The sequence below is a fragment of the Notothenia coriiceps genome, unplaced genomic scaffold (genome assembly GCF_000735185.1).
Source record: "Notothenia coriiceps isolate Sejong01 unplaced genomic scaffold, NC01 NC01_scaffold00000666, whole genome shotgun sequence".
Taxonomy (NCBI): Eukaryota; Metazoa; Chordata; class Actinopteri; order Perciformes; family Nototheniidae; genus Notothenia; species Notothenia coriiceps.
Window position 1 is genome coordinate 404,238 of NW_011333367.1, and position 27,457 is coordinate 431,694.

A 27,457-nucleotide genomic window follows, 5' to 3' on the forward strand; every position below is an offset into this window, starting at 1 on the left:
GATCACGGGGTCTTGTCCCCCGACATGATCCCAGCAGCTTGGAGAGACAACATAGAGGAGAGATAAAATGTTCTTTGTGGGGCACTAAGGATGCGTTGGTTGATCTGTGGGTCAGATAAGGGGAGTGAAATTGAGAGTTTGACAGTTGAATTAGTCTTGTTATATAACGTTCATTGTGCACAAGGTCAACTGAATGTGTGTCTGTGCACATTTAAGTTCCATTTCTAATGTATTTGTATTACTGCCTGCAACCACGGTGAGTAGATCTGTGTTTGGTTGTCCATAGTGACAAATGTGTTTATCCGTGTTACCTTTTGCAGGTATTTCATCACCTTGTTCATCAGTTGACACAGACGTGGACAGAAAAGCCTGAAAACAGCAGCTACATAGCTACTTCTCTGTCGAGCCGAACACTAGACACCTCGGCTGCCATTGTATTTGCACACTCTGCAGACGCATTCACACACATTTGCCATCACTTGGTTAGCTGCTGACTGCTATAGCATACGTTTTACAATGACATGCATTTATCTGTAAAGACTTATTGAAACATAAGATTCCTCCTGTACATGGTATGTAAGTAATAGTTCATGACATAATTCATCCATCACAGGCATGTTTAGACAGGAGAGTTTGTTATCTCCTAATGTTCTCTGAATTCAGTACTGTCAGAATTGTATGGCTGGATTTAAAAAGAATATCATGAACATCTCATGCGGTATCTGTCATAACTAGCAAAAATGTCCAGTTACTGCAAAGCAAAAACCATTCAAAAGTAATACAAATCCTACAATGAGAATAAACAAAAGTAATTCCTTTAAAAAAAGACTAACATATAAACCGATAAAATACATACATTGAATTTATAATTAAGGAAATGCATAACATAAGCAATAAGTCTCTCCGAATGCAAGTCTTTGAAGAAATAAGCTGCCATTTATTTACGAACTAGTTAATTATGCCAAAAATAGTTCCACTTGTATTATTATTATTTTAAACAAAAACATTTTCCAAATCATTATTTATTTTCTGAGTTAATAATTACCAAGTGATCACTGACTGTCACATCTTTGCTCCAACTTTTCACAGTTTCTCTGAAATATTTTTATTTTAACTAACTCACTTTGATTTCTCTCCAATGTGTTTTTGAGTGAAGGCTGTTGAACCTCATATCATCTTTGGATAGCTTCGTAGTGATTGCACTTTTGTTATTCCATGATTGGCCCTCTTTTGTTTTCACTGGAAACGAGCTCTCTATTTTAAGACTGTAATCATGCAAACACACTGTCCACAACCACAACGTCACGGTCTCACTGTCAACGGGCCGGTTGTTTGTCCGACTCGTAGTGATCCATCCGCCTGTCTGAGTGAGAGAGCAGCGGTAGCAGCGCAGAGAGGGAGGGGGACAGCCGGCTACTGTAATGTGGAAAACACCGGTGCATTGGCTGTAAGGGACGTCAATTTCCTGGGGAAGATTTATTTTTGTTTTACGCAGTCGATCTTTGATATTGTATATTTTGTTCTGATCTCAGGGGCTTTTTTAAGTGAAGCATGAAGTGTGTGTGTGTGTGTGTGTGTGTGTGTGTGTGTGTGTGTGTGTGTGTGTGTGTGTGTGTGTGTGTGTGTGTGTGTGTGTGTGTCTCAGCGTGTCAGCGTACCAGACATACAGTGTATCATGCTGCAGCAGCGCCATAGGCAGCACGCACACAGCAATGTTTCCATGGAGCAGAGACAGCAGGCCTGAATCCGATAGAGTAAGATCATTTAAACTAACACTTTGCTAACTTAACGACAGGCATGTATGCTTTATTTTATTTATATTTTTTAAAGAGTTAAAAAGCAATAATTACTCACTTAATTGTCGAGCTCAAATTAATCAGAACTTATTTCTTGCATGCACGCGCGGCGAAGAGGCCTTTATTATTTGCATCGTTATTCGCTAATTATTCAAATATGCACTCATTCTGAAATGTCCTAAATGCCTTCATTTATTTAATTTAATTTTAAACTATAGCTGGGCTTGTAATGTCGGATAAGCACAATGTTTCTTTTTACATTGCAAATGAATAATTTCAGTAAATCAATCAATTGTCCTTATTCTTTATTTCACTCGTAAAATATTTGAATGTAAAATTCAGTGTTGCATCCAACTATATAGTATACATAATATAAGTATACTTCCAAATGGAGAAAAAAGTATGCATTTTTGTGTTAATTATGTGCTATTGTGAACATGTATATTTCATTTAAATGTTACTTTTGAGACGATTGTCCTTAACGTAACATTTCAATAAATGTAATTATGATTATTTTAAGATTTGTATTATTATTATTATTTGTTATTGTTGTTGCTATTATACAATGATAGCTATTGTATACTATCATTGTCCTGCCGTGTGTCCTGCAGTTCCCTAGCGCCATGCAGTGGACGGAAACTATTTCCAATGCGGTTTCATTTTCCTCTCCTCACTGCCAGGAGGGATTTCTGCTCATTTGGTGAGATCCTTTGATACATCAGAGTTATGATTCCCTTATTCCACTTTAGGTTGGTAATCCTAAATATTTAAATCCATGCAATTCTTTTTCACAAAAAATATGCTTTTTGACACTTTTGATCGCTGATTACAATTGTCAGATCGTTTTAAAATAGTGCCTCCGCTAAAAAAAAAATAAACGATTATGCTTTGCCTTTAAAGGGGTCCAGATATATCTTGTCAAAAGCAAAATAAACTTTTGTTCCAGTCAACTTTGATGTCAAAAATCAAAAGCGTTTTAGCACCAAATCCATTTCAGCAGGAAAGCCTAATAGCCTAATTGGGTCTATCAAGTAAAATTGATACAATAACATCCCCTCGCGCGGTTCAAAGAATGCCCAAAGAAAACTGTGACACTTTTCTTTTTTCCCTGTAATGACCCCTGCAATTTTCATCCACCCGGACTCATTTGCCGTCGAGGGGCGGAAATATTACATGGGACCATTTGAGGATGATTTTTCTTTGAAACAGTTTCTCCAGGTCGCTCCTGAGGGGAGTTTGAAAACATGTCGGCCTTAATTAGCGCTCCAAACATCACACACGAGACCAGGATTGTGCCCTGTTTGGGATTTTCATAACAGAATATTACAAAAAACATACCTTTTTATTTGTATTAATCCGTCATAAAGAGTGCACCATTTCTGGACACCACATCTAACGTACATTTACAAGACAATCTATTTTACCGTTGTTTTTTTTTCGATTTATTTTATCTGTGTCTCTTTGTGAACTTTATTATTATCTACTAAAACATTACAGTGTCCTGCCTGAATTGTTACTCCTAAAATTAGGCTTTTACCTCCCTGAAATCATAATGTTGTCTAATATGTTAAATAGTGAGGTAAAAAAAAAAATATATATATATATATTATCTTCTCACTGTTTAATATTTCCTGGATGAAAAAAAAAAAAGAAAAGAGCAATGTCGCTCGTTATTTCTGCCTTCCAAGGTAGTTTCCTTTCTTTCTATCTTTGTTTTAAACATGTACATATCAAGCTCAGTTTGCAGTTAAATATCATAATAATTGTTCTATATATTATTGTTGATTGAACACTTTTTAATAATTACCTTTAAAAAGCAGATCTGACATATAAAAAAAACGTTTTAATATGAAGGGAGATTTTAGATCAATACATTCTCAGCAAAACACAATATATCAATATGACAATACCAGTGATATATCAGCTTACAATAAATAGAATCATGATTTGTGTTCTGTTGCACTTCTTTTGTCCCCCTAACAAAAAGATAGAAAAAAATATGGTTGTGCGTCATGGCCATTTCAATCACATTACATCAGTGATGATACCAGTCTATAATAGTAATAATTTACTCCAGTTGCCTATTAATCACCTTCCATTAGTATCTATACCGGGCTTTCAGAGGGGTTCCTGACCATGGTTCAGGATAAATTAGTCATCAAGCCAACCGCAAAAATACAATAAATAACTGCCTTTTGTTCCCGTGTGTACTTTTTCATTTAGGTTGAGAACACAGACATCGATTAAAATATGTTTTCCCACCATCAGGATTGGGGATGGTGTCCCATGAGATATGAAGGTTGGTGCGGGTGGAGGGAAGGAAAGGAGAGAAGGGAGACTCATGTGTAACACTTTAAAGGAGGAGGGTTCTCCATCTTGCTTTGTCAGGGGGCCTGCTGACTTGGGGAAACATCTGCTGTGTAGAAATAGAGACTGATGACTCAAATGATATGCAGTCAGAGGGTCTTCCAGCTTAATGTAATGGTGAAAATATGGATAAAACCACATCCCTTCGACGCCTTACCCCAGAAGGCATTGGCTCACAAAACACAAAATATAACTTTTTCTCATTTACACACTCTTAAAAATCTGGCACGTCAGGGTGTTTGTGTTTTAGAATGAAAGTTCAAAAGATAAGCTGTAACACCCCCTCGCCAAGTGGATCCACACATGTCAAAGTGTAGGCTACCTCACCTTGCGTGCTTGCTGGGACGACCACAACTAAACACATATCAGCAGGGTTGTTTGTTGTCTGTCTCTAATAATCAGCGTCTCTGCCATTTGATCTGGCAGCTGAGAAGTCTGTCTCTGTCTGCTGCATGTTCCTTGTTGTGTTGGTCCACTTGAGTGAAAATGGAATTTTTAGGGGCACGTTTCACCTTTTGGTTAACTCTGCAACAGCGGCTTGTTGATGCTTTTTATGATTAGGACGACTAAATTAGAACCAGAGAAAGCAAAGCAGGAGAAAGATAGACAGAAACTGCTTGAGTGGCCAAGCGAGGACCATTTCTGCCTACTACTTGTTCTAGTATTAATACACAGAGCCAATAAGCCTTTGTTTCAAAAAGATGAATGCTGTCGTTGTTATTGTAATGATAATCAGCATACACAGGGCTTATGGCACGAGGAGGCACACCGTTCCTTGATACTGTAGCATGTCCGTTGTTGTAATGATCAAGGAAAACAGGAACAACATCATGTTTAATAAAATGTCCCCACCATGTGTTGATTTACATACAGTTGTGGATCCTCCATGAAAGCTGAACAACAGGGAAAAGGGAACTTGTGCTCATGTTCTCGGTTTCAGGCATGCCAGTAAATGTATCTTACCACAAGAGGCAGATTTTGAGAATATGCAAAGAGAGAAAGCTAATGTATTATTATTATTATTATTATTATTATTATGTGTTCCTCACTCCAATATCTATCTAATGACTGCAGGGTCTCACGATTCTAGCTTTGATTTGGAGCCCATTCGCCAAAGTGACTTGAGTGGACTAGCTGAGCTAAGACACCATTTTCAGGAGATTGCAGAGTAAGTGCCTCTGACAAGACCTTTATTTATATGGCACTTGACTTTCTCTATCTCTCTCTGCTGTTTGGGGAAAAGAGAGCAAGAAGGGGAGAAAAAGAGAGTTTATTTACTGTTATTGATTGGGTTTTAGAGGATGAAAACCACTATGTGCAGGTCAAAACAAATAATAATAGTAAAAGCAGTTTGCAATAATGCCTTTAGTGACCCTTTAAAAAAAGAAAGTTTATAGCTAGTGTTGTGTTTAAAGTCTGGTGACTAAATATAGTCATCTTCCAAAAGGTTTTCTCATATCAGACACAACATGATGATCCAGTCCACGGGAAATTCTGCTATTTTTAATAATGAGTTAAAATATGATTCTAGTTTAGCAGAAACACATGAGGAAATAAACGTGTTTCCCTTTACAGGTGAAATGTAAACTTCACATGAGAACACTGATCTGGTTAAAAGCAAGCTTACATGTGTGTTTGCCACAAAACACTCTAAGTTTCTGAGTTTTATTTCATCAGACTCAAGTTAAAAAGCAAATTACAATATTGTCTTCATTATATTTGCTAAATATTGCTCTCTTAACCATTAACCCAAATAGCTGTTCCAGTGCATGACTGTTTGTGTGGGTGTGTGTCACTAGTGTGTGTAACAAAGACTTCCCGATGACAAATGTTACACATTTATTTAATTGGTCACAGTTGATTAAAAATAATTGCATAATGTAAAATTGATGATGCATTGAAGGTACGGTTAAATCATAGCATTGTCTATGTTTAAACTTGTATGATAGGCCTATGCAAACGCCTAGTTCATCTGTTGACTAACAACTCTCCCTTGTGGGCAGGGAGGACATTGCACGAGTACGGAAAATAAAATCTTAAAAAGCACATTCACCTTTTTGTTTCCCATCATACTGGCTCTCTTGTCTAGAACAATAATATCTCACTCTTCCCCTTTGTTAGTTTCTCCTTTCCATATTACATATATAAGGCTCTTTCTGAATATCTCATCACAAAGAATGAACAGATTGAATGTCTCATTTCCAAATACCAAAATATTATGACATAACCTTTTTTTATTTTCATTTGGAATATTCAACAGATTTCAAAAAACCTTTTGGAAAATCTCTTAAAAATGTGATGTTTACATCATTGTACTCTTGATATTTCATAGAAAGTAATGGTTAAACACAATCCCATCTATCACCAAATGCGATACGGTTTGCCAATGGGCTGTTGATCTACAAATATTGTGGTTGCTATGTGACAGGAACAGTATGATGATGGCAAACTGCCACTCATGCAGTTAATTATACACTCTTGTTTTACCTGCGTGAGTGGCAGCGTATGTGAGGTTCTGTGGTGCCACAGGTGTGCCGTAGGTGGGTGTTTTATAGCCGCTCAGCCAATCACAGCGTTCGCGAAGATCCTCTCAATAATTAGATCAAATAATGAATTCAATAATGGAACAATGACACTGGAGAGGACGTGCTTTGCATCTCAGAGGCGTTGATAGGCCTCATCACGAAACCAAGTGGGGGTTGGAGTGTCCAATAGCTTATTGGTTTTAAGAATCAACCATAATACTCAATTTGTCTATTTGTTTAATTTTTTTTTTTAAAATGAACTATGCTATGGCTAAGTACATTATTTAATCTGATTCAATAATTCAATTTTATTCTGAAAACAAGAGGCAAATCACGGATAGCGTTTTTAGCATATCACTATGTGTCTTTTAAGTACCATTAGTGCTTATTTATGTCAGTGATGTGATGTATTATGAACAGCTGTTACAAGCATCAGGGTTTGCGACTTTCTGCCTTTTAACAGACTCATTTGGAAAATATCACCAAGCCAAAACACATAAATATTCTAAACCTATCCACACACATTGCTTTGCATTTTGTTTTGCTGCAATCTAATGAACAGGCATACTATTGAATTAGATTCAATATAGTACTCAATAAATGAAAGACATGCTTGCACTGTTTTAAAGATAATTTCTGTGACTTAATTATGAAGGCCATTTAATTACTGAATAAAGCATTTTCTCCTCAGCGGAACAGGGGCATATAAAAATAATTAGTCTTGTAGTATATGAAATGGAAAGAGTAACTAGATTTTCAAACTGAATTTTCATAATACCTAACAAACTTCCCAATATAAAGAAAAATTGACTACCTTGAAAACCCATATATCTTCTGATTCATCTAAATTGTTTGTATGTTGCTTTGGATAAAAGCATAACAAACTATGATCTTTTAACTAAATTAAAGTTCTAAATGGAAATGAATTGGTGGGGGTTAAGATTTGTTAAATACTATAATGAGGCAGTGAATACTGAACTAAAAGGAACACGGAAATGTTACTAACATATGAAATGAATATTATTATTAACACTGAGTTATTTAGTTCACATTCGACCAGTAGACCCTTGAATATCTGTGCTACTGATTACAATTCATTCGTTCATAACTAATAAACATGTTTAGCCATTGTACCATGATTCCCAAAATGAGTACACAACACCAGTCCACATCCTTGGTTTCCTTCTAGGTCTACGTTCCCCCTTAGCCTTCTTGGACTGCTTGTGGCATACACTCATCAAGGGGATTAATGTCCTTCAAACTTTTATATCCGACATAAATGACAGATTGTTTTCTCTCTTGCGTTTTGATGTGTGCACGAGAGGGGCGCAGAGGGACGGCTTTGAAGTCGACAGAGCTTTTATCTTCCTCTATTTACATTGGCTAAAGTGTTAAGTGGAGTTCTCGTTTGGCTTAAAGGATGTAATACCCTGCAATGAGAGATTTACAGGAAGGGAAATTGCAAACTCTCTGGGCTCCTTTCTGTGGCCCCCTTCTAACAAAAACTATTTATGCAAATGCAGAGGCTGTGGACGGAAAGCACTCCCAGACAAAATCAGATGTTTCAGAACAGGCTGCCGTGCTGAGTTGGCAGATGTTCTGTCGCTTCAGCAGGGACCCTTTAAACAAAAGCTGTTGATGGCTCTCTGCGCTGAGTGTAAGCCAAGAGCTGCACTTCCTCGGAGCCATCTGGAAGATGGCAGAGTATTTGTTTGGCCGGAGCTGGCCTTGCACAGGAGCCACGGGAAATTGAGGGCACTAATTGAAACGATACTAAGGACCCAATAATGGCCACTACTGACCGCCTCTAATAATATAATTGTCTTCCCATCAATAAAATACAGATCAACTGATAGACACATTTTAAATGGGGGGATATATTGTATACATTTTAAAAAGCCTGATCACCCAATTATGGTAAATAAAACATCTGTTTGATTTTGGAAGTGTTGTGTTACATTGCAACAGCAAAATGCTTTTTCATTAACATAATTTCACTATACCGGGCTATTGACAACTGTCTTTAGGTGATAGTTTATCATCTTATGAGGAAATATAGCTTCCGAAAATAAAAACATGTTGATGTATGAGAGTTGAGGTGAGATAAATATCAAATAGGAGTGACCAGTTATAATGACATGTGAGTCACTTTATAATGTCTCTACTAATGTTGACTTAAGGTCGGAGAATGATTTATGTTAATTTTGATGCAACAACTCACAAATTAGGATAGTTAAGTCACCACACTACACAAAAATCAACGTCATTTAAAATCTAATCACCCATAGAGTAAATATTTAATCAACACTTACAGTATAATGAATCCTTTGGATAAAGACACCCAACTGTACTAAAAGATAGCATAACTCTAGGGCCACAGCGAATTAGATGGAGGCTTTGATGCAAACATGATGCCATTTCATATTTCTATCAAATCCATTTGAAATGAGAAAATACACTGTTGCAATCAAACCTGTGACTCAAGTCTGACTAGAGCCCACACCTCCCAAACTTGTTTCTACATGGTTCTCAGGATATTTATCTACCACAATAACACTTAATTGTGCCAAACCTGGTGACGGTTGAACCTCCCAAACCCACAGCTCTCACATCAGATGGTGATGACCCTGACCCGTACCACCCACAGCTCAGAGTTGAACCCTCGCTGACCTGGCTGGCATATCAGAGGTCAGGCTGATAGGACCTACCACGTTGTCCATCCCCCATGACCACTGCCATGACAGATACCAGACTGTGTGTGTGTGTGTGTGTGTGTGTGTGTGTGTGTGTGTGTGTGTGTGTGTGTGTGTGTGTGTGTGTGTGTGTGTCCCTTTTCCTCTCTCTTTGAAGTTTAGAAAAATCGGCAGTGTTAGCACTGTCTACAAAGCGGTGTGAAGCTACAGCCCCCAGCTGCCTCCACTTCAGTGGGAGATGGCATGTCAAAACAGCACATGGCTCTGCCCTGCCAGAGTCACGCCTGCAAGTGGAGCACTCTCACGGGTCATCTGGAGCGACACAACAGCCACAATCATTCACACACCTCTGCTCTGTTTTCATTAGAGGACAACATTTGCATTTACACAAAATTAGAATTACACCAGGCATGTTACTGTGTGTGAAGTAGGAGTACCTAATACAGTGTTTTGGTGAGTTTTGAAGTGTTTCTCTCTTCAAATTAATTAATTTAGCAGAATTTCCAAGTGTGACTGTGAGTGAGGAAGCACTTCAGCTGTTATGTTGTAAATATACAAATACAATAGTGACTTTGTTATTGTAAATTAAAGTTATAGGAATCAATCTGTATAATCTGTAGATCGGGTCCATTCTAAAAACACTTCCATGCATTACATGTCACATTTCAGTTATAAGTGGCTATTTTTGGACATTCTGTTTTATGATAGTAAGCCTGAAATTAAGTGTTTAGTCGAACTCTTAGCTTTCTTAAGAGGGCTTTTTCGAACAACCTTGTTGTCTCTCACAGTTGGCAGAAAAGCGACGTAAAACGTCATTGACTTGTAATTGTGTTTGCGCTAATGCTATGTCAATCCAGAGCCTGGTCTCCTTTGTCCAGTCTGTAGGGCATTTGGCTGCAGCAATAAACTTGGCAAGCAAGATAACAGGTGAATGGCCATGGCCTAATAGGCCATCTGTGGAAAACACATTGCAGTCAATTAAGAGTCCACTGCCTCCAGTTGTGGCCATTAGAAAGCCCCACTTCGACAAGTGACTCTTCAGTGGCTTTTACTCTGCCCACTCCTTTTCATACACGCTGTCCTCGAGCTGCCCAGTCCCTCACAGACTGTCTTTTTGTCTAGTTCCGTTGTCCACTAGGCTTTTTTCTAGTTTCTATCAAAATGCAGTTTTCCACTCAAGGATTTGATGTGACCCTGATGGTCAAACAGAGCCTCCTTCACTACCTATTTATCTCTGCTGTCCTGCTCATTTTATTCCCCCCACTACACCACACAAAAGAAACATGGCTCTTCCTTCCTCTGGAGAGGACATACTTGAGAATAATAACATACACACAATAAACTAATTTAGTCCATAACATTTAGCCTTTACTATTTTTCACATGCACGTGCGCACCCACGCACACATACACGCACTTTAAAAGGGGACGTATGTTAATATCTTAATATGTATTCACATTATGATAAAAAATTATATATATATATATGATTTTTTTATTCATATCAATAATAAATATCTCTAATAAATCAAAAAACTAGTGTGCTCAACTCATATTTGTTCATTTCATCAAATATAAAGTTTGTTAGATGACACTAAGAGCACTAAGGGGAGTGTGCTGAGAATGTAGACACCATTTTAAATTGCAGAACTGAGAACAGTTCACTATAATAAAGCTCATTAGGTTATACAAATAAGAAAACAATCGTTCTTGGGGTCTTCAAAATGTGTCCACCATTCATATAGTAGTTCCAGACTTGAGACCATGCAGTTGAGACTTCTTTTATTTTCTGAGTGAGTTGCTCCTGTTCACAAATATTCATTGATGTTTAAGCTATGAAAAAACATACTGAACATTTTTATTTAAGCAGTATTTCCCTGCGGTGGACTCTCATCATTTCAGACTGATTTCAAAATAATGCGAAAGCTAAGACGTGACAGAGTACATATTTATCCGAGTATATGAAATCAAACATGTCACTGTGGCGTAGGCGTTCCCGCAGCCTTCAGTTGGCTTTATTTTGAGTATAGTACGACACTAATGTGGCACTCCTTGTTTTTTGGGCTCATTGCCATTTGCTTAGCAGGTTTGTTTTATTTTTTTACCCGGACCTAGGCCAGCTGATATGGCTAAGTGCAGGAAAGGCTTTTTCTTTATGTGATACAAGTTAACCTGCTTTATGCCAATTTGTGTCTGTGTTTTCCAAAGCAATTTAATCAGCTCTTATGTTTGCACGAGTGAGCCCAACACATCTCATAAAACAAGACTTTCCTGTTGAACAGGAGGGAAAACAGCCCGGTGGTATTCACTCCACAGCATCATTCACTATTTATTTGATTGGCTTCTAAGAACCAGTCAGTAAACATTGCTCTTAATCAAAGGTGGGGCTATCATCTCATCTTCACCTTCAGCCTCATTCACAATGCCAGAAGTAATGCTTATGGTTATGAAAAAGTCTTATATGTAATCTTTTTGAATGTTGTAAGATGTAGCAACGTTTCTCACCTCTCCACAGGGCAGTGTGTTCTAGTTCCTGCTGCACACTATTCACATCGTTTCATCTTCCAACTCTCAAGCTCCATCGTTTACTTTTTCAAAAGAAGATATGAAGCATCATAAATCTAATTGTTACAGGAACGAATTTGCTCAAAACATAAAATACTGTAAATATTCAACTGGATGTGTGTGTTTGTCTAATAATATATATATTAATTTGCCCTTCTACTTTGCAAATTGATTATTACAAGCAGTGTATTCAGATTGTTGACTTCAATAAAAGTAGCAATACCTCATTGTATTGAATTCATAATTTAAAAGTAAAGAATTCTAAGCAATTAATAAATGTTAGAACTCTTTACGTCAATTCAACTCAAAGATCAAGTAGCTCTCAAAAATGTAGTGCAGTAAAAAAAAGAAATTATCTCTAAAATATTTTACAGAAGTACAAAACCTTATTTTACATATAGTATAGGATTACCCAAGCTGGTCCTACAATAAAATGTGTTGGTTTACAATATTTTGGATTAAAAGAGAACATTGAACACAGCATCATTTTCAAGAGTTTTAATAATTTACTACAAAAGAGTGTAAAAGTAACAGACGTCTCCCACTGAAGTGGATCTGTTCATATTCAAAGTGATGACAGATGTAACAAATGTTCGCAAACTTGCCCACCTCTGTTCATTTGCGTACACTTATGGTACTTGGCAATTCAACCTCTTGGCTTTAATTAAATGAGTTTTGCACTGTATACTGTATATCAAAAAAGCTCACAGCAAAAAAATACTTTGATATGAATCACTTGAAAGTAAACCAACCAGCATGAAATGTACAGCTTTAAGAAAATAAAAATAAAAACACAGCTGAAAAGTGTATATACAAACATGCTAGGAGTGGAGCTGAAGAGACAGGCCTTTCTAATGCTTCGCTTGACATCATTTAGTAGCGCCAATGAAATAAAGCATCATTCTTAAATATTTTAATAACCTTGCAATATTCAAAAACCATGGTCTTCTATTGCCTATTTCAAGTTTTTTAGCAGAAGAGGAACACTTTATAAATATAGAGTTTATTGTATCTTCTGCATCAATTAGTTTAATTTAAACTCATTAAATAAAAAGGTAACATTTTCAATATCTGTAGAAAATAAAAACAACAACTTAAATGTTCATACTGTGTCCACTTTTAAAGAGATGATTGTTTCCATCACCCTCATCATTAAGTGCCTGCTTGGAAGAGGTAATATATATTTATATACACATTTATATATTTATATATCAAATTCTATGACATGATATAATTTGTATAAATATGGCATCTTTACAATTGCATTAACATGACAATTTTATTTCTGATCCCAAGACAATTAACAGTCAATTGGGAAATGCCTTGTTTAAGTTTCTCATTTTCTTGTTTTAAATATAAAAAATAAGTCTCAATTATTTGCAAATGTATGTCTTACATCATAAACAACACCTCTGTCCTAACTGGTCAAATATGTTCCATTGTGTTCATATCTACAACACTCTGGAAGGTGAGGAAAAAGTGCCATTATCAAATGCTCCCTTTGGAGTAAATGAGGACCTTTTGCCCCTCAAAAGTTTCATTGACCCACTGCAAGTCCCAAAAAGCTCAAGAGTGCAGTTCTATACAAAAATGTAAAAGCATCTTTGATGAAAAAAAGCCATGTGTGTGTGATGTCATGCCACTTTGCTGGTTGTACAATACGAAGTTATGTGGCCCTGCACGGATGTCACTTTTCACAAGTGAAGGTGTAGAAAAAAATAAACCTTGTAGAAAGCTTCTCTGTAAATGTCAGATGCTTCAAATTACACTAAGAGGTGTGGGACGTAATGCTTTTAGATCAGAAGAAATGTAACATTGTGATATGTCAATAAAATGGACACGGTTTGTTGGATCCATCGGTTTCCCCCCTCAAAAAGCACCATAATGGACCAGTTGTGAAGGCTCAAGCTGTAATGGGTTTGCAGGCTGTCACGATTCACAAGTGACAGTTAGTTATTGTTCAGAGCTTTTCACTTTTCCTATTCAATACATTCCAGGCATGGGAGAGTACTTTCTGCCCTGTCCTTATCCCCATTTGGCCTTTAAATCCACGTCTACCCGAAACAACAGAAGAGCTCTGGTGCTCTCTGGTGCCCAGAAGGAGGAAGTGTAGGCACAGAGGAAGTGAAGGGAACATCTGTTTCCTTAGAGCTGTCCTGTGAGTCTCACGCTGCTAAAGCATGTTCAGGATGGCATTGTACATCTGGACCAGTACAGCCAGGTGGACGGGCAGGCAGGACTGGCGGTCCTGGGAGGCAGGGGTACACGTCAGCCAGGACAGAGCGTTGTACTGCTCCAATACAAACCTGGGGTTAAGAAAATACAACAAATTGTCATAATTACTTTATTTATACAGCACTTTTCAAAACAGCGTCACAAAGTGCTTTACATGGATTAAGAACAGGATGTTCAGGCAACAAAGCATGCGGTAAAAATTCCCCAAAACCCACCCAATACAACATACAGCATTTCAAAAATAGCAGCAGTAATACAAAAAGTACAAGTAAAACAAATAGAACATGGATTTAGAGTAAAACAGAGCAGTGTCATCATTACTTCAACGCTTGAGACATTCTGATCCAATTGTCATGCTGTTCTAGTAAATCCATCCAGTAAATCTACTTTTATTTCCTATAGTGTGCACTAAAAGATTGGCACTGTCAATATTGAAAGCAAATATTTATTAAGTATTAATTTAACATATATTAACACATATAATGGCTCCCAATTATTTGAATTTTGAATGTATTTATATTGATCAATTATAAATGACAGATTGAGATTCAATCAAGACAATTTAAACAACAAATAAACGTGTTTGCACTGTTATCTGAGACCACTGTTGTCATATCTTATCAGTTATGATGTATTTCTATGCAAATGATAAGATGTAGATTTTTACTCAGAAATAAATATTAATATATATTAATAAATAACAGTATTTAATGTCAATATTTACATTTGTGTTACTTTAGCTGAAGGCCGCAGGCTTTGAAGGGTTCATCCTGTTTTGTACTCACCCTCAAATATATTCCTATAGAGCAGAAGATAATGAAGTGTAAAGGGACAACATGTCATTTACCTGAGCACATCAGAGGTGGTCTTTGAGTCTAAGGGGTGAGGGGTCCTCTTTGTCTTGTCTGACACCAGCTCATCAGGCTGGGCTATGGATATGTGGTGGTGGAGGGAGGCCTGGAGAAAAGGAAAAGAGGGGAAAATGTCAAATGTTGAAGCATCCCTGGCTACACCTTATGCATTCTTAATGTTAAAGCACATAGTTAAAGCTTTTTTTCTTTGGTTTTCTTCTTTCACCCACAGGCAAAGCATACAGAGCTGTGGTTACCTTGAGGAAGAGTGGACACTGGCTCTCAGCCTGCGGACAGGAGGCCCAGAACCAGTGAGGGAGTCCATTGGCTTGTGCAGTGGAGACGTAGTAGCCCAGAGCTAGCGGCTGCTGCTTCAGCTCCTCTGGAGGACTGTCCCTGGACATCAGGCGCTCTCCCTGGCTCTTTACAAACACAGGAGAAGGCCACTTATTAGTTACAAACCTTCATGGTGATCCTTTCTAATCCTTTGCACTGGCATGACTGGTTTGTTCTCCTTTAACAATAATAAAAACATGTAATTTTCAAGGCAATGCAAAAAGCATGAAAAGAGGACTGTTGAAACTCCTAACAAAAGAACAGAAGACCTCCTCACGATATACTGTAGCTCAGCAAATGCCCTTATTGTTTTTTTTCCGATGCTTTTCGCTTGAATGCAATGCTTGTAATTAAAAGATAGTACACTACAGAAAATGTGAATGTTATACTGGTTTTAACAAAAAATTATTTTATATCCTTATAAGCTTTTATTCACATTGAGTCAAACTTGTTTCAAGACAACATATATATTTACATGTTTTGCCCGTAGGTCAATGGGGACATGACATACAACCTCCATATCAAGTTACTATAGCGTGTTATTGTACAGCTACACACTGATCCCACAGTTTGTCAGTACTGAAGGAAATGTTCTGTAATATAGGTTGTCAACATGTCTCTTCTTCTGTGCCTCCAAGACAAATTCCTATGCGTCTATTATACCTGGCAAAACTGTAATTCTGATTCTTCTTTGATAATATGAAGTGTTGAGTGTCAGTCTGCAGAGAAGAAGCTCCCATGCCTCAAAGTACAGAATCACATCTGAACCTGAAGAGGTATGATTTATGTTTCCAATAAAACATTTCTGTAATAAACAGTTGTACATAGCAATTAAAATGCTTCTTATATGTTATATGATTCACTCTACAGGTCAAATAGGGCTATAACAACCGGTTTATTTTTTTAAGGTATATCAAGGTCACAGATTATATGTTTGCTATGTGTGTGTGTTCTGATCACACCCTGTATTTCACTTATATCCTGAGTCAATGCAGTCTTCTTTCTTCAAAACAATGTGTAAGTAGAAATGTGTATATCACTGTGCTTTTGTCATTGTTTTCCTTTGTAAGTGGATGTCATTTACTGTACTACTGCTCACACTCCTGTAGGATGACTTCCTTCCACTGGCCCATGACTCACCTTGGTGTGCTGGAAATTTGATCCCATTCCCATCCCAGAAGGAGACCCCGGCGAGGGCACAGGGGAGGTGTTGGGGGACGGGTGGAGGTTCCCTGTGATCAGCATCATGTCATGGCCAATGTCGTTCTCCAGCTCATCAGGGAAAGGCAGATCGAACATATCATCTGGGGGAAAAACGAATGATGTTAGCACAGCCCTTATCAACCTAAACTCTAGTCATTAACATGACACATCTCCACTTTGAGGTCCTTTCCAACCAGCACATTTCATATTCAAACAAAGTGGCACAATGAAGTCCATAACAAGGAAAAGCCATCTGTGACTGGGTAGAGATGTTTTAGCACTAAGATGCCACCTGTTGGTACAAAATATTAAATCTGAACCATAATAAACAAGGTTAGAGTTTTATTTATGTGTCCTGACTAGGCATGTGACAATATAAAACATTCATGTTGTGATTATCCTGGTCAAAATAATACAAATGTTATTATCCTGGTAATCATCAAAGCATGCTTAAAGCTTAAGATGGCAGCAAGAGATAGTGGAATCCCTTTGACTCACATGTTGCTATCTTACATTTTCTAAATTCAATTTCAGATAGGAAAAACCTCTTTTTTAGTGATTGTGTGAGTCTTTTCTTTCTAACATAACAATTAATGTTATTTTAAACCAGAATCAATTTTTAATAGCAAGGAGGAAAGATTTCCAAGTCACTTATGTGTCACTCAATATGTTATTTTGATAATTCATCATCATTAACAGGAGAGCTTTCCTCCTATATTTTACTTACTCTAGCCTTAAGTAATCGTGTGATTAAATGATGAGTGTTATCCTGCTAGTTGTTACCATTATTGTCCTCCGTGGGGTAGGAGCTGGGGGCCAGCTGGGTAGTGGCAGAGGTTGGGAAGACGAGGATGTGTGTACATGAAGCATCCTGAGGCGTGTTCAGCTGGGAGGTCTGCAGATTCAGAGCAGTACTGCGGCCGAACACTGAGCCCATGGTGACTGCATCTGGACACAAAGAGAAACACAGCACAGGGCTATGTTAATACAAGGGATACCAAACATTTGTGTGAAATAAAATGGACCATGACTACTGCTTTTTCTTTTTCTTGCTGAAACTCATTTACAGTTGTTTCTTGTTCGCACTATTTAGCAAAACAATCTTGGATCTTATCAGTTTTTCAAACATTGTATCACATTAACTGTATTTCTTGACTGTATTATTAACAATTTCGTTTTTTTCAGAAATGTTTGACATACTATACTATGACTTTAAACAACATTCTGGCTTTTTTCAACATACTAGTTATGACATCCTTTCTTTATTTTAGACATGGTAAACTATGACCTGCTGTACAAACTGTACCTGGTTTTTCGGATATTTTTGATGTACTATACTATATGTAGTTTAAAAAAAAAAATCTGACATTCTGTTATTTAACTTTTTTCTACATACTATGTCGCTTTTTCTGACATTTTCGCCTTTTTATACTATATAGATTTTATTTATTTTTATATCCCTTTTTCTGAAATTTTTGACAAAAAAATTGTCGACATGATATTATTTGACATTTTTCAACATACTACATTGTGTCGCTTTTTCTGATATTTTCGACATACTATAGTCATTTTTTGGGGAAATGTTCAAGTAAGTATACTATCATATGACTACTACTATACTACTATTAATGCATTGTTGAAGATGTACAAGGCTGATAACGTAAAGGCGTTGGCCTACTTGCTGTGGCTGATCCCTGGACACCCCGGCTCAATTTCAACCCTGCCCATCATTTATGTTGTAGTTTTAGAAAGTGTACAGGCTACTAACCAGGCATGATCACAAAGGAACCTTGTGGCTCCATGGCTACCAGGCAGGCACTGAGGATACTGGGGGAGTCAGCAGCTGAGATCCCACACATGCGACATGCCTCCTTCAGCTGGCGCCCTATCGAATGGAGGGAATGCTCCCCAAGGAGTGAGCTCCAGTCTGGTTCAGAGAGAGGAAGGGAGATGCATAAAACAGAAGGAGAGAGAGATATGAAATAGTCTTTAAATTGATCATTCTCTAATTCAAAGCTCTTAAATAATTCTTGGGGGAAAAGAAAAGAAAGGAGAACAAATAAAATAAGAATGATAAAAACACAGATGTGTGTAAAACAGTGAAAAGGCAGTCCACTTTACATGTATGAAGTGTATGTCATATAATATTATGGTATCATGGTCATAGTTAATGTTGAAGAAATGTCCCTACTTACTGCTTTGTCTTCGCTTGAAGCAGAGAAATGTTCCCAAATGAACATTCACTTATTTGTTTTTGTCAATATATGCACTCAGAAACGAATTATAGTGATCTTAAAGTAATGTTTTATCCAAATTAGAAAATAAATCCAAATGATATCTTTCCTCAAACAAGTACTTAATATTCCCCTTGAACATGGCTTAAGTGTTTTTCATGTGTTTCAAGACAAGCCTGGCTTCTTTTAAAACCGACGTCACTCACCTTTCAGCTCCCCGTGACCCAGTCTTCCTAATCGACCAATCACAATCCTCCATGGCATTGAGGTCATTTGGATGATCCCAATACACCATTCCCACAACCTCTGTAGTCCCATCTTTCTGGCTGAAACCTTGGGACGTCGCGCTCTGGATTGAAGAAAGGAACAATGAAATACGTAGAGATATCACAAACAAAAGCACAAAATAATATTTTTAAAAAACTGAGTACAGAAGTAACCAATTTTCTCACCTGTTGGGTACATCAATGTTGATAATGCTAGTCTCTAGGAGCTCCCCCTGCTGGTCGGTGCAGGAAACAAGGATCCAGCGCTGGTCGTGTGATAAGCAGTATCCAACAAAGAGCACATTATATTTGGGAGGGATCTCTGCCCATATCTCCCCTTGTTCTGGCAGCTTGGGACGGGTCGGGCCAAGGATGAAGGGGGGGGTGTACAGCTGCAGTGGGCTGGGATGCTGGAGCAGGAAATTACATTTCAAGTAAGAAGTGTGAATTAATATCAGGAGCAAGTATATAATAATCAGTCTGGAAAGTTGATTAATTAATTTGCCTACCTCTGGACTCTTGAGTACAGCATTGACAGTGGAAATGGGTCCAAAGCCAGTCAGGGACTTTATGTATGTTTGTTGGGGCAGCAGACGTCTGCATTGGGAGTAACAGGAGAAGGACAAGGAGCGCAGATGCTGCAGGTAGAAATGACTCTCCCCACTGGCCGGCTGGAGAAGGTACTGACATGGCACCACCTAGGTTAGACAAATGAAGATAGAAAGAAACGATGATGATGACAGGAGTGGGAGTATTCTGTTTGATTCTGTAACTCTGAGTATCTCCCTACCTGTAGCACCAGGGCAGGTCTCATGGTCTCAGGCAGAGTCTGCAGCATATCTGTGTAGCAGCGAAGAAGCCCTAGTAGCCAAATGCTACTGGAATCCACCTCGTCACCCTCTTCGTCCTCTCCCACTTCATTTCTCGCTCCACTTGAGCTGAGAAAAGCATCCACTATGTAAATAACAATAGCTGGTGGGTTGGCGCAGCTGTCGATTGAGTCGGGCGCAGTGGGGATGCCGATTCCGGACTGCTCAGCAGTGCTATAAGAGAGCAAAAGAAAAAAGAAGTTGTATATTTATTGTACTAGTGGGGCTACATTTGAGTTGAGTTGTTTTCCTCAATAAGTCTCACAGTTCAGGGATTTCCGCTGGTGTGTTGGCTGGTGGTGTGGCACTGGAAGGCGCTTTAGAGTCGCTGGTTGCTCCTTGGGTTCTTTCCCCCGTTTGATTTGAGGTTACTGCGGTCGGGGCAGAAGTGTTTCCTGACCCAGCAGTGCCTGGAGCTTGTCCTCCATCAGGGCCCCAAGCTTCGGGCTGCGCTGAAGAGGCAGGCTGGGCTGAGGATGTGGGGTTTGAGGGAGGCTCGACTTTGGGGGGCAAAAAAAGACTGTTGTCTAAATGCAGTCCTGACAGCTGGGGACCTGCAAAAACAGAAAAAAACACACTTAGTAAATAATATTAATAATGTATCCATATTTGCTGTAAGCATAAAATACACCAAGAAACCCTGTAGAATCATCATGATCTCTCCATTCTCTATCACTCAAACGCACCTTTCCTTCATCAGGGATTTGAATTTCAAAGACAAAAAGTTATTTCAGCTCTTATAAGTATTTTGAAAGCACTCTCTACCAATCTACCAAACTAGGTCTGTGAGCCTATAAATAACACAACAGGACCTACTTTCTTGACGGACACAGTCTCACCATCAGTCATGATTACAGAGAGACATTCATTTACCTCAGAACGTCTTCCCTAGGCTGTCACACCACTGAAGGCATTATCTGAATCGGCCCCAGAAATAAGCCACCCTCTAAGTGGTGGTATGGGGTGAGCAAATACAATTAGTCCGTGTCAATATTCTCACCAAGTTGCTGCTTGCAGGCATATGCATAAAGTTTAAGTTTGCTGAGGTTGTCCGAGTGCTGCTGTCCCGCCCAGGGTCCCGTCACCCACTGGTCCACGTCCAGCTCCTCCAGCTTTTCTGGCTCCACTTCCTCCCCCACTCGCACAAGACCATCCCTGGACACTCTGGTCAGAGGACGGTGCTTCCCCAGCCGGCACGTCTGGAAACAGAATCAAGGCTTATGTTTATTCTCTGATTAGAAACACTTATCAATATGTGTTGAAAAACTACAATGCTTCCGATTCAGAATCCAATCACTTACCTCGTAAACAGCGCTGAGCTCCTGGAAGAAGGCCCGGGCTGCAGTCAGCAGAGAAGGACTACTGGGACACAGAACCAAATACGCCACATCCCGCTGCCCACCATAAGGCTCCAGCAGCAGCTTCTCCCAAAAAGGTAATGCCAAAGGGGACAATGCCAAGAAGTCCCTCTCCCGGTCATAGCCCAGTAACACTGTAGGGATGGGCAAGGGCTCCGGGGACTCCTCCGAACCTTAGACAAATAGAAATAGTACCCTGTTTAGTTGGCTCTATGCATAATATCACAGGCAACATAAAGTAGCAGACAGAAGATTTGTATTCTGCATAAGATCAAATATCTTGGCTCACCGTAGGATCCTCTTCCGGCCATCTTATGGAACTGCTGCCAGGTGAGTGGACCCTGAACATGCTGGATGTTTTCCCACGTCCGTCCTGTTCTCTTCTTCTGGATAGCATCCTGCAGGAAAGGCTGCAGAGACAGCAGCATACGAACCATATCCTGGGACGACAACATGTTCATGTCCACCACTGTGGAGATTGTCGGACACACACACAAACACACAAAAAGGATACATGAACAACGGATGCACACATGTTAACATGATTCTATACACCAAATAAACAAAAAACACACATAAAACAAATCAATACACAGTTTAGATAACATAATGTCAGTAACATTTTCACCAAATATCCGTTAAGTAGGAATGATTTAACTTAGTTTATGACACACTGTAATCCCAATAATGCATTTGGTTATGTTTACTTTGTATACTTTTCTTCAGCATCTTCTTACCATTTGTGTGCGGCCAGGAGTGAAGAGCGGTACTTCTGACGACAGCTGGATCTACTTTTCCTCCTGTGGGGTTATCCACATACTGTAGCCCCTGTCCCAAGGCATTGTAACAATCCACACAGGCATCACTCTCATCTGCCCACTGCTTTTCAGACGTCCAGCTTTGCAGCAGCGCCCCCTTGCGGCCATGGCAGGAACAACTGAGGGGGAGATGCATTGATGCCAGGGAAGAGATGGGCTGCGAGCACTGCTCCTGCAGGAGGACCATGACTAGCAGAGAGGCGGGGGCTGCATCCTGCGTCCGTTTGGCCCTAGGGTCACCCATAGTGGGGTCCCTCCGGCAAAGAGCCAGCCTCCTCTCAGCCGCTCGGCCGACCTCAGAGGTCCGACCAAAAATATCCAGCTCGTCCTCCAAGAAGAGGCCTGTGCCGTGGGCCAGGCGCCTGTTCACAATGGCACTGAAGCCACACATACAGCGGTACTGATCTTCACAAGTGGAGTCAGGGATATACACGCCCACATCTGCTCCTTTGACATTCATATTGCAGGCACAGATACAGCAGCTGTCAAAGTTGCGGTCCTTGAAGACGTTGAGGACGGAGTCTGAGAGCAGGAGGATAGCGTACAGGCTGTGGGCCTCAGGCAGGGAGGGTCCCGGCCGAGCTTGGTGCTCCACAGAGCTCAGAGGCAGGCTGGTGGAGGGGGTGGAAGCCGGGGAGCTGAGCTCAGTACCATCCTGCTTCACAGAACCATGGCCAGAACTTGCAGCGTTGATACCCCTTGGTGTACGAGGGGTGCGGGGGGTGGGCACAGAGAAGCGGGGAGTGGCAGGAGACGGGAGGATGCCAGCAGAGGTGCTCACAGAGGTGGCACTCATCTGGCCGTACTCCTGGTCAGCAAAGTTGTTGACACTGGGCATGTTTCTGAAAAAAACACATTCAAGAACATAAACATAATATTCAGATAGACAACCAAGATCACTTAATATGTATGAGCAGGATCTCTTTAAGGGCCAAGACTACAAGGTTAACATCAACATATAAAATATAATGTGGATATTCAGGATCTCTTAGTGACAAAATCTTGCCATCTCTAACTACTCACGTGTATCCATCTCTGTTGAAGGTTGCGTTCTGGTTATGCATGACTGGGAAATGCTCCATTTTGGGCATCATGGCCCAGGATGGTCGATAGTAGCATTGCTCGGGAATCTTGAGTGGTGGGAGATTCTGACTGGGTAAGCAGGTGAGCGGAGCAAACATAGAGGAGCCTATCGTTGGCTGGATAAAGAAGATGTAATGGAAAAAATTGTGTCTCTTAGTAATACAGAGGAATTTGGTTCACATATCAATCTAGTAAGAATGCCTTGCAAGAAATAAGGTACTTTAGTTAGCAGGTTACATGTTATGCTACAGTAAACTATAAGTCGAGTAAAATCACACAAAACATCAAGTGGGATAATCTAATCTACAATGTACACTCCGTGATCCTTCTATATTAATGTAGCAGGGAAGAGCCCCTTTTTGCTTTTATAATAGACCCCTCACCACCATAATAATGGTTATATACTGTATATATATGTATAATACATGGTTATACTGTATAGCATTCAACACTTTATAAACTATAGAAGCTGTGGCACATTCCAATAAAAATCCACTACATTCGGAGTTGACACACTGTCATTAAGTTACTCTATTTTGATCAGATACATTCTGCTGCTAAATTGAACCTCTCAATTCTGTTTGCATATTGAGTGGCACTAACGATACTTGTTGTCTGTGATGACGAGCAGCTGCACTTTATAGTGGCCATTAAGTGCCTTCTCTCTAGTCTAGTCTATAATTTGCACGTCCCCGCTGCAGTGCGTACAGGTGTCACCACACAGAGATAGCTAATTAGCATGCTACAGGTATCGTGAACCATATCCAACATGTTGTTTTAGTGCGACAGGAGTGGACTGTCAGTCAGTCAAAAATTGTATTGACTTTCCCCTTCCCCCTTTATATGGATAAAAGTACATTTATGAAAGAAATGAACCAGCCCAAGTCCCTTTTCTCTTCCTAGTTTAATTCACTCAGTTCATGTTTTAACACATGACAATGCAGCTATATGTGCTGCACATGTATTTGATTGTCTCTCCTCACCTTGATATCCTCCTGCCGTGGACTGGCCATGCCATCCTCAATCTCCATCCTGTAGTCAGTAAACTGGGAGGAGAAGTAGGGCAGCATGTGGTCCGCTGCCCCACTGTGAGTAGGGGGCTCTTGGCTGGGGAGGTCACGATACGGCGTGATGGGAGAGAAGGGAGGGTGCTGCTCTAAAGAAGGCGGGGTGGGAAACATCCTCTGAAGGTCTGCTACTGCTGAAAGGAGACAGAAATTGAGATGGAGAGAGGAGATGAAAACATTGAGGTGTAATGGGAAAACACAAAAACTGTACTTAAATATAAACTTTTTACATGATTTGCTCATTAAAGTGACTCACTGGATGGATAAGGTACCGCAACTCTCCCTTCTTTCCCCAGAGGGCGATCTTCTGAGGATACTGGTAGCTTGGTTGAGTGCTTGTTGGGGTAAACAGTTTACATATTATTACACATCAGAATACACTTTCCAACTTGAACATATTTAGGCATTACACATAATGGTTGATTAGTATACAACTACATAATATCACAGCTTCTGTTTTCACTTAATCTTTCAACATAAAAACTGTGACTACAGTAAGTGTGCCAGAACTAAAACTGTCAGACAAATGTCAGAATACAGAATATGCCTCACCCCCAACTCTTCTTCATCTTCATCAAATATGTTGTCGAGATCAGAGATGTTGACCACCAGATCTTTCTCTCTGGTCAGAGAAGGGTTGGCTTTGGCAGCTCCGTCATCCTGACCTGATTCGTCTAAGAGAGCACACAAAAAACTTAGGAACAATGTCTGCTAACAACCCATGTAATACTGCACTCTGAAATGATTTTTCGGCACCCACCTGATTTTGGAGTTGAGTTAAAAATGGACATAGCATCTTTCCCCTCAGGCAGTGTTCCATTGCTGGTGATTTCTTCTCCCTGGTGGATCAATAAGAATAAAGTAAAACATTGTTTGAATAAGACATATAGCATGTTTTGCAACACCACAATCAGTCATGTGATCCACGGTTAGAAAATCATGTGTTGGAATCTAAACTATCACTGTATTGAGTTATTAAACCATGTCCTACCTTAGCCTTTTTGCTGGGTTCTCGCCCTTGACCCTTTAACCTCTTGGAAGAGGAGAAAGTGTACTCGATGTCTCCTTCCTTAAAGTCGTAAGGGTCTTCGCCGGGCTCCCGCAGCGCCTCCACACCCGGCTGCTGCAAAAGGCCCAACGCCTGGATGTGGTCCTTCAGCCTCTCCTCTGAGATTTTAAATCTCTTGTGAGTCTGTGTGTATAGTCTGGAGGAGACAAAGAGTAAAACAAATCTAATAAAGTGTAGTAGTGAAAATGTATTATTTATGTCAAACATGCTTTCTTCCATTGCATCATATCTAAACTCATATCTTATTAAAAACTCTATTTATTGGTCCATAAATACTTTATCATATCACCAGTTCTAACTGCTTAAGCTGCTAAATTAGTGCAATGTGTATTGTTTAAGTGTTGTTTAGTATGACTCTGGCTCAGGTATCACAGGCAGTTTTTTGCATCTCTTTATCTGTATTCTTTGCTGGTCTTTGCTATTGACATTTTGCAAAACCCTCCTGTTTTTTCTCTCTCCCACCTCTTTAGTGGAACTCCCTCAGTCGCTGTGTCCGTCTTCACTTCCTCTAACTTATCAGTGGGGAGTTCACAGGGTCTGAAGTCAGTCTTATCAGTTCTGGGGGTCCTGAAGCCTCTCCACCAGCCCGCCTCATTCTCCCTCTGCCTCAGCAGAGCTGCATACATGGCCGTCTCGCTGTTAATCATCCCCATCCCTGAAGACCCATCCTGACAGACAGGCATATTTATGGGCCCGTCCAGGACCTCCGGGTCCTGCCCCCGGGGGTGGGGGCTGAGTGTAGGAGGCAGGGGAGACATTGGCGAATTGAGCAGGGAGTCATGGGCTTTTCTGCCATTGGAGAGGGGTTTAGGATACTTGCAGTTTGGCAGAGGGGCCATAGGCTCCAATGATGGCTCTAAAGCCACAAGACCCCCGAGCTGGGGCCCTCCTGGCGAGTCCTGCTCCAGGGGGCTCTCCTGTGTGACGGATAAACGGTGGTGGAAGGCAATCGTTGCTGGCCTCTTGGATTGTTTGTCAGCCTTCTCCGTCTTGTCACTGATCTTTTGTTTGGGCAGCGAGGGAGGGTATAATGAGGGGCCCGAGGACTGAGGGGGGTTGGCACTACTCTGGGGGTTGTTGGTGGATGTGGTGGTCAGATTCAACTTCTGCTGCTTCAACCTGTAACACAATCAAGTAGATTGACAAACAAAAAAGAATGTGAACAACCTTAAAGGAACTGTTTTAAGGTCATTATTACATAGGTCTTTCTTTAAAGACACAATAGAATCAGAATCAAGTTTATTGCCGAGGAATTTGCTTTGGTATTTGGTGGTGCAAACATAAACAATCTATAAAAATAGCTTTCAAAGGAGGTTAAAAAAATAAATATATAAAGATAATAAAAAATAAGTATTTTTAAGAAACAATTTAGCAATAAAAAAAGGACAAGTATTTACACCAAATTTAAATGTAACTATACAATTAACCTTAAAAACTAAAAAACTAAAACACTTAAGACGATGAGTATACAGTATGGCAAACTACAGTGTATTTTTATTTTAAAGTGGAGGGCTGTGCAGACATGTGTGCAAAAATGTTCAAAAAGCAGTCAGAGTTGAGCATGAACATGGCTCACAGTATTAAAAAAACACAAAAAATAAAAATAATGGGCAATCTTTGAGTTGTCCATACTTATTCTTCTAATATTCACTTTCTTTGGGCAGTTTTACAACTACTAAGTCCCATTGACTGTTATCATCCATCTCTTTTCTACAGAGCATTATTAGTCTCTGGTTTTATTTAAGTTTAGACTGTTATCTGACACTGCATTATTCACAGTATTTTACTATGAAGGATGTTGACTTAAGTATAACAACTCTCAGAATTCATGTGTATTTGAGCATCAGTCTTGTAAAAGTCTATATGTATTTTGTAATGAAGACAAACACAAAGCTCAGATAATGTATGATATGATATTGAGCAGTTGGGTGCAGCTCTGTGGTACCTGGAGCAGCTGCAGGATGATCTCGCCCCCAGATCGTTGAAGTCCCACGTGGTTCCTCCATTTGGCACATCCTTCTCAGGCGTCACGTCAGATGTCTGATTCGGTCTGCAGAGAACACACAGATCCATGAGGACAGCAGCTCACCTGCATCACTGCACCTCCACAATAATGCCACCAA

The 27,457-nt window shown here is 39.7% G+C and overlaps 1 protein-coding gene and 1 long non-coding RNA gene across 3 annotated transcripts in view; one reads left to right on the forward strand and one right to left on the reverse strand.

Moving 5' to 3' along the window:
* LOC104956429 (uncharacterized) overlaps positions 1-16,255 on the forward strand; it is an 86,902-nt gene extending 70,647 nt beyond the window's left edge. The window contains exon 5 of the long non-coding RNA XR_799551.1: positions 15,264-16,255. This is a non-coding gene — a long non-coding RNA (uncharacterized lncRNA). The remainder of the gene's footprint in view (positions 1-15,263) is intronic.
* Positions 12,429-27,457, reverse strand: part of LOC104956413 (mediator complex subunit 13L) — an 80,539-nt gene continuing 65,510 nt past the window's right edge. The window contains exons 9-31 of one of the 2 annotated variants that reach the window (XM_010783908.1): positions 27,280-27,384; positions 25,797-26,453; positions 25,257-25,470; positions 25,026-25,104; positions 24,818-24,939; positions 24,522-24,600; positions 24,182-24,396; positions 23,139-23,314; positions 22,035-22,957; positions 21,587-21,766; positions 21,241-21,470; positions 20,940-21,138; positions 20,205-20,493; positions 19,861-20,113; positions 19,580-19,768; positions 19,257-19,480; positions 19,011-19,153; positions 18,339-18,497; positions 17,354-17,518; positions 16,508-16,671; positions 15,289-15,453; positions 15,028-15,137; positions 12,429-14,251 (exon numbers count right to left, since the gene is read on the reverse strand). In XM_010783908.1, coding sequence (XP_010782210.1) covers positions 14,119-14,251; positions 15,028-15,137; positions 15,289-15,453; positions 16,508-16,671; positions 17,354-17,518; positions 18,339-18,497; positions 19,011-19,153; positions 19,257-19,480; positions 19,580-19,768; positions 19,861-20,113; positions 20,205-20,493; positions 20,940-21,138; positions 21,241-21,470; positions 21,587-21,766; positions 22,035-22,957; positions 23,139-23,314; positions 24,182-24,396; positions 24,522-24,600; positions 24,818-24,939; positions 25,026-25,104; positions 25,257-25,470; positions 25,797-26,453; positions 27,280-27,384 — 5,173 coding nt within the window. In that variant the 3' untranslated portion in view covers positions 12,429-14,118. Of the gene's footprint in view, positions 14,252-15,027; positions 15,138-15,288; positions 15,454-16,507; positions 16,672-17,353; positions 17,519-18,338; positions 18,498-19,010; positions 19,154-19,256; positions 19,481-19,579; positions 19,769-19,860; positions 20,114-20,204; positions 20,494-20,939; positions 21,139-21,240; positions 21,471-21,586; positions 21,767-22,034; positions 22,958-23,138; positions 23,315-24,181; positions 24,400-24,521; positions 24,601-24,817; positions 24,940-25,025; positions 25,105-25,256; positions 25,471-25,796; positions 26,454-27,279; positions 27,385-27,457 lie in introns of both variants that reach the window. The other variant, XM_010783901.1, reaches the window with a different exon arrangement.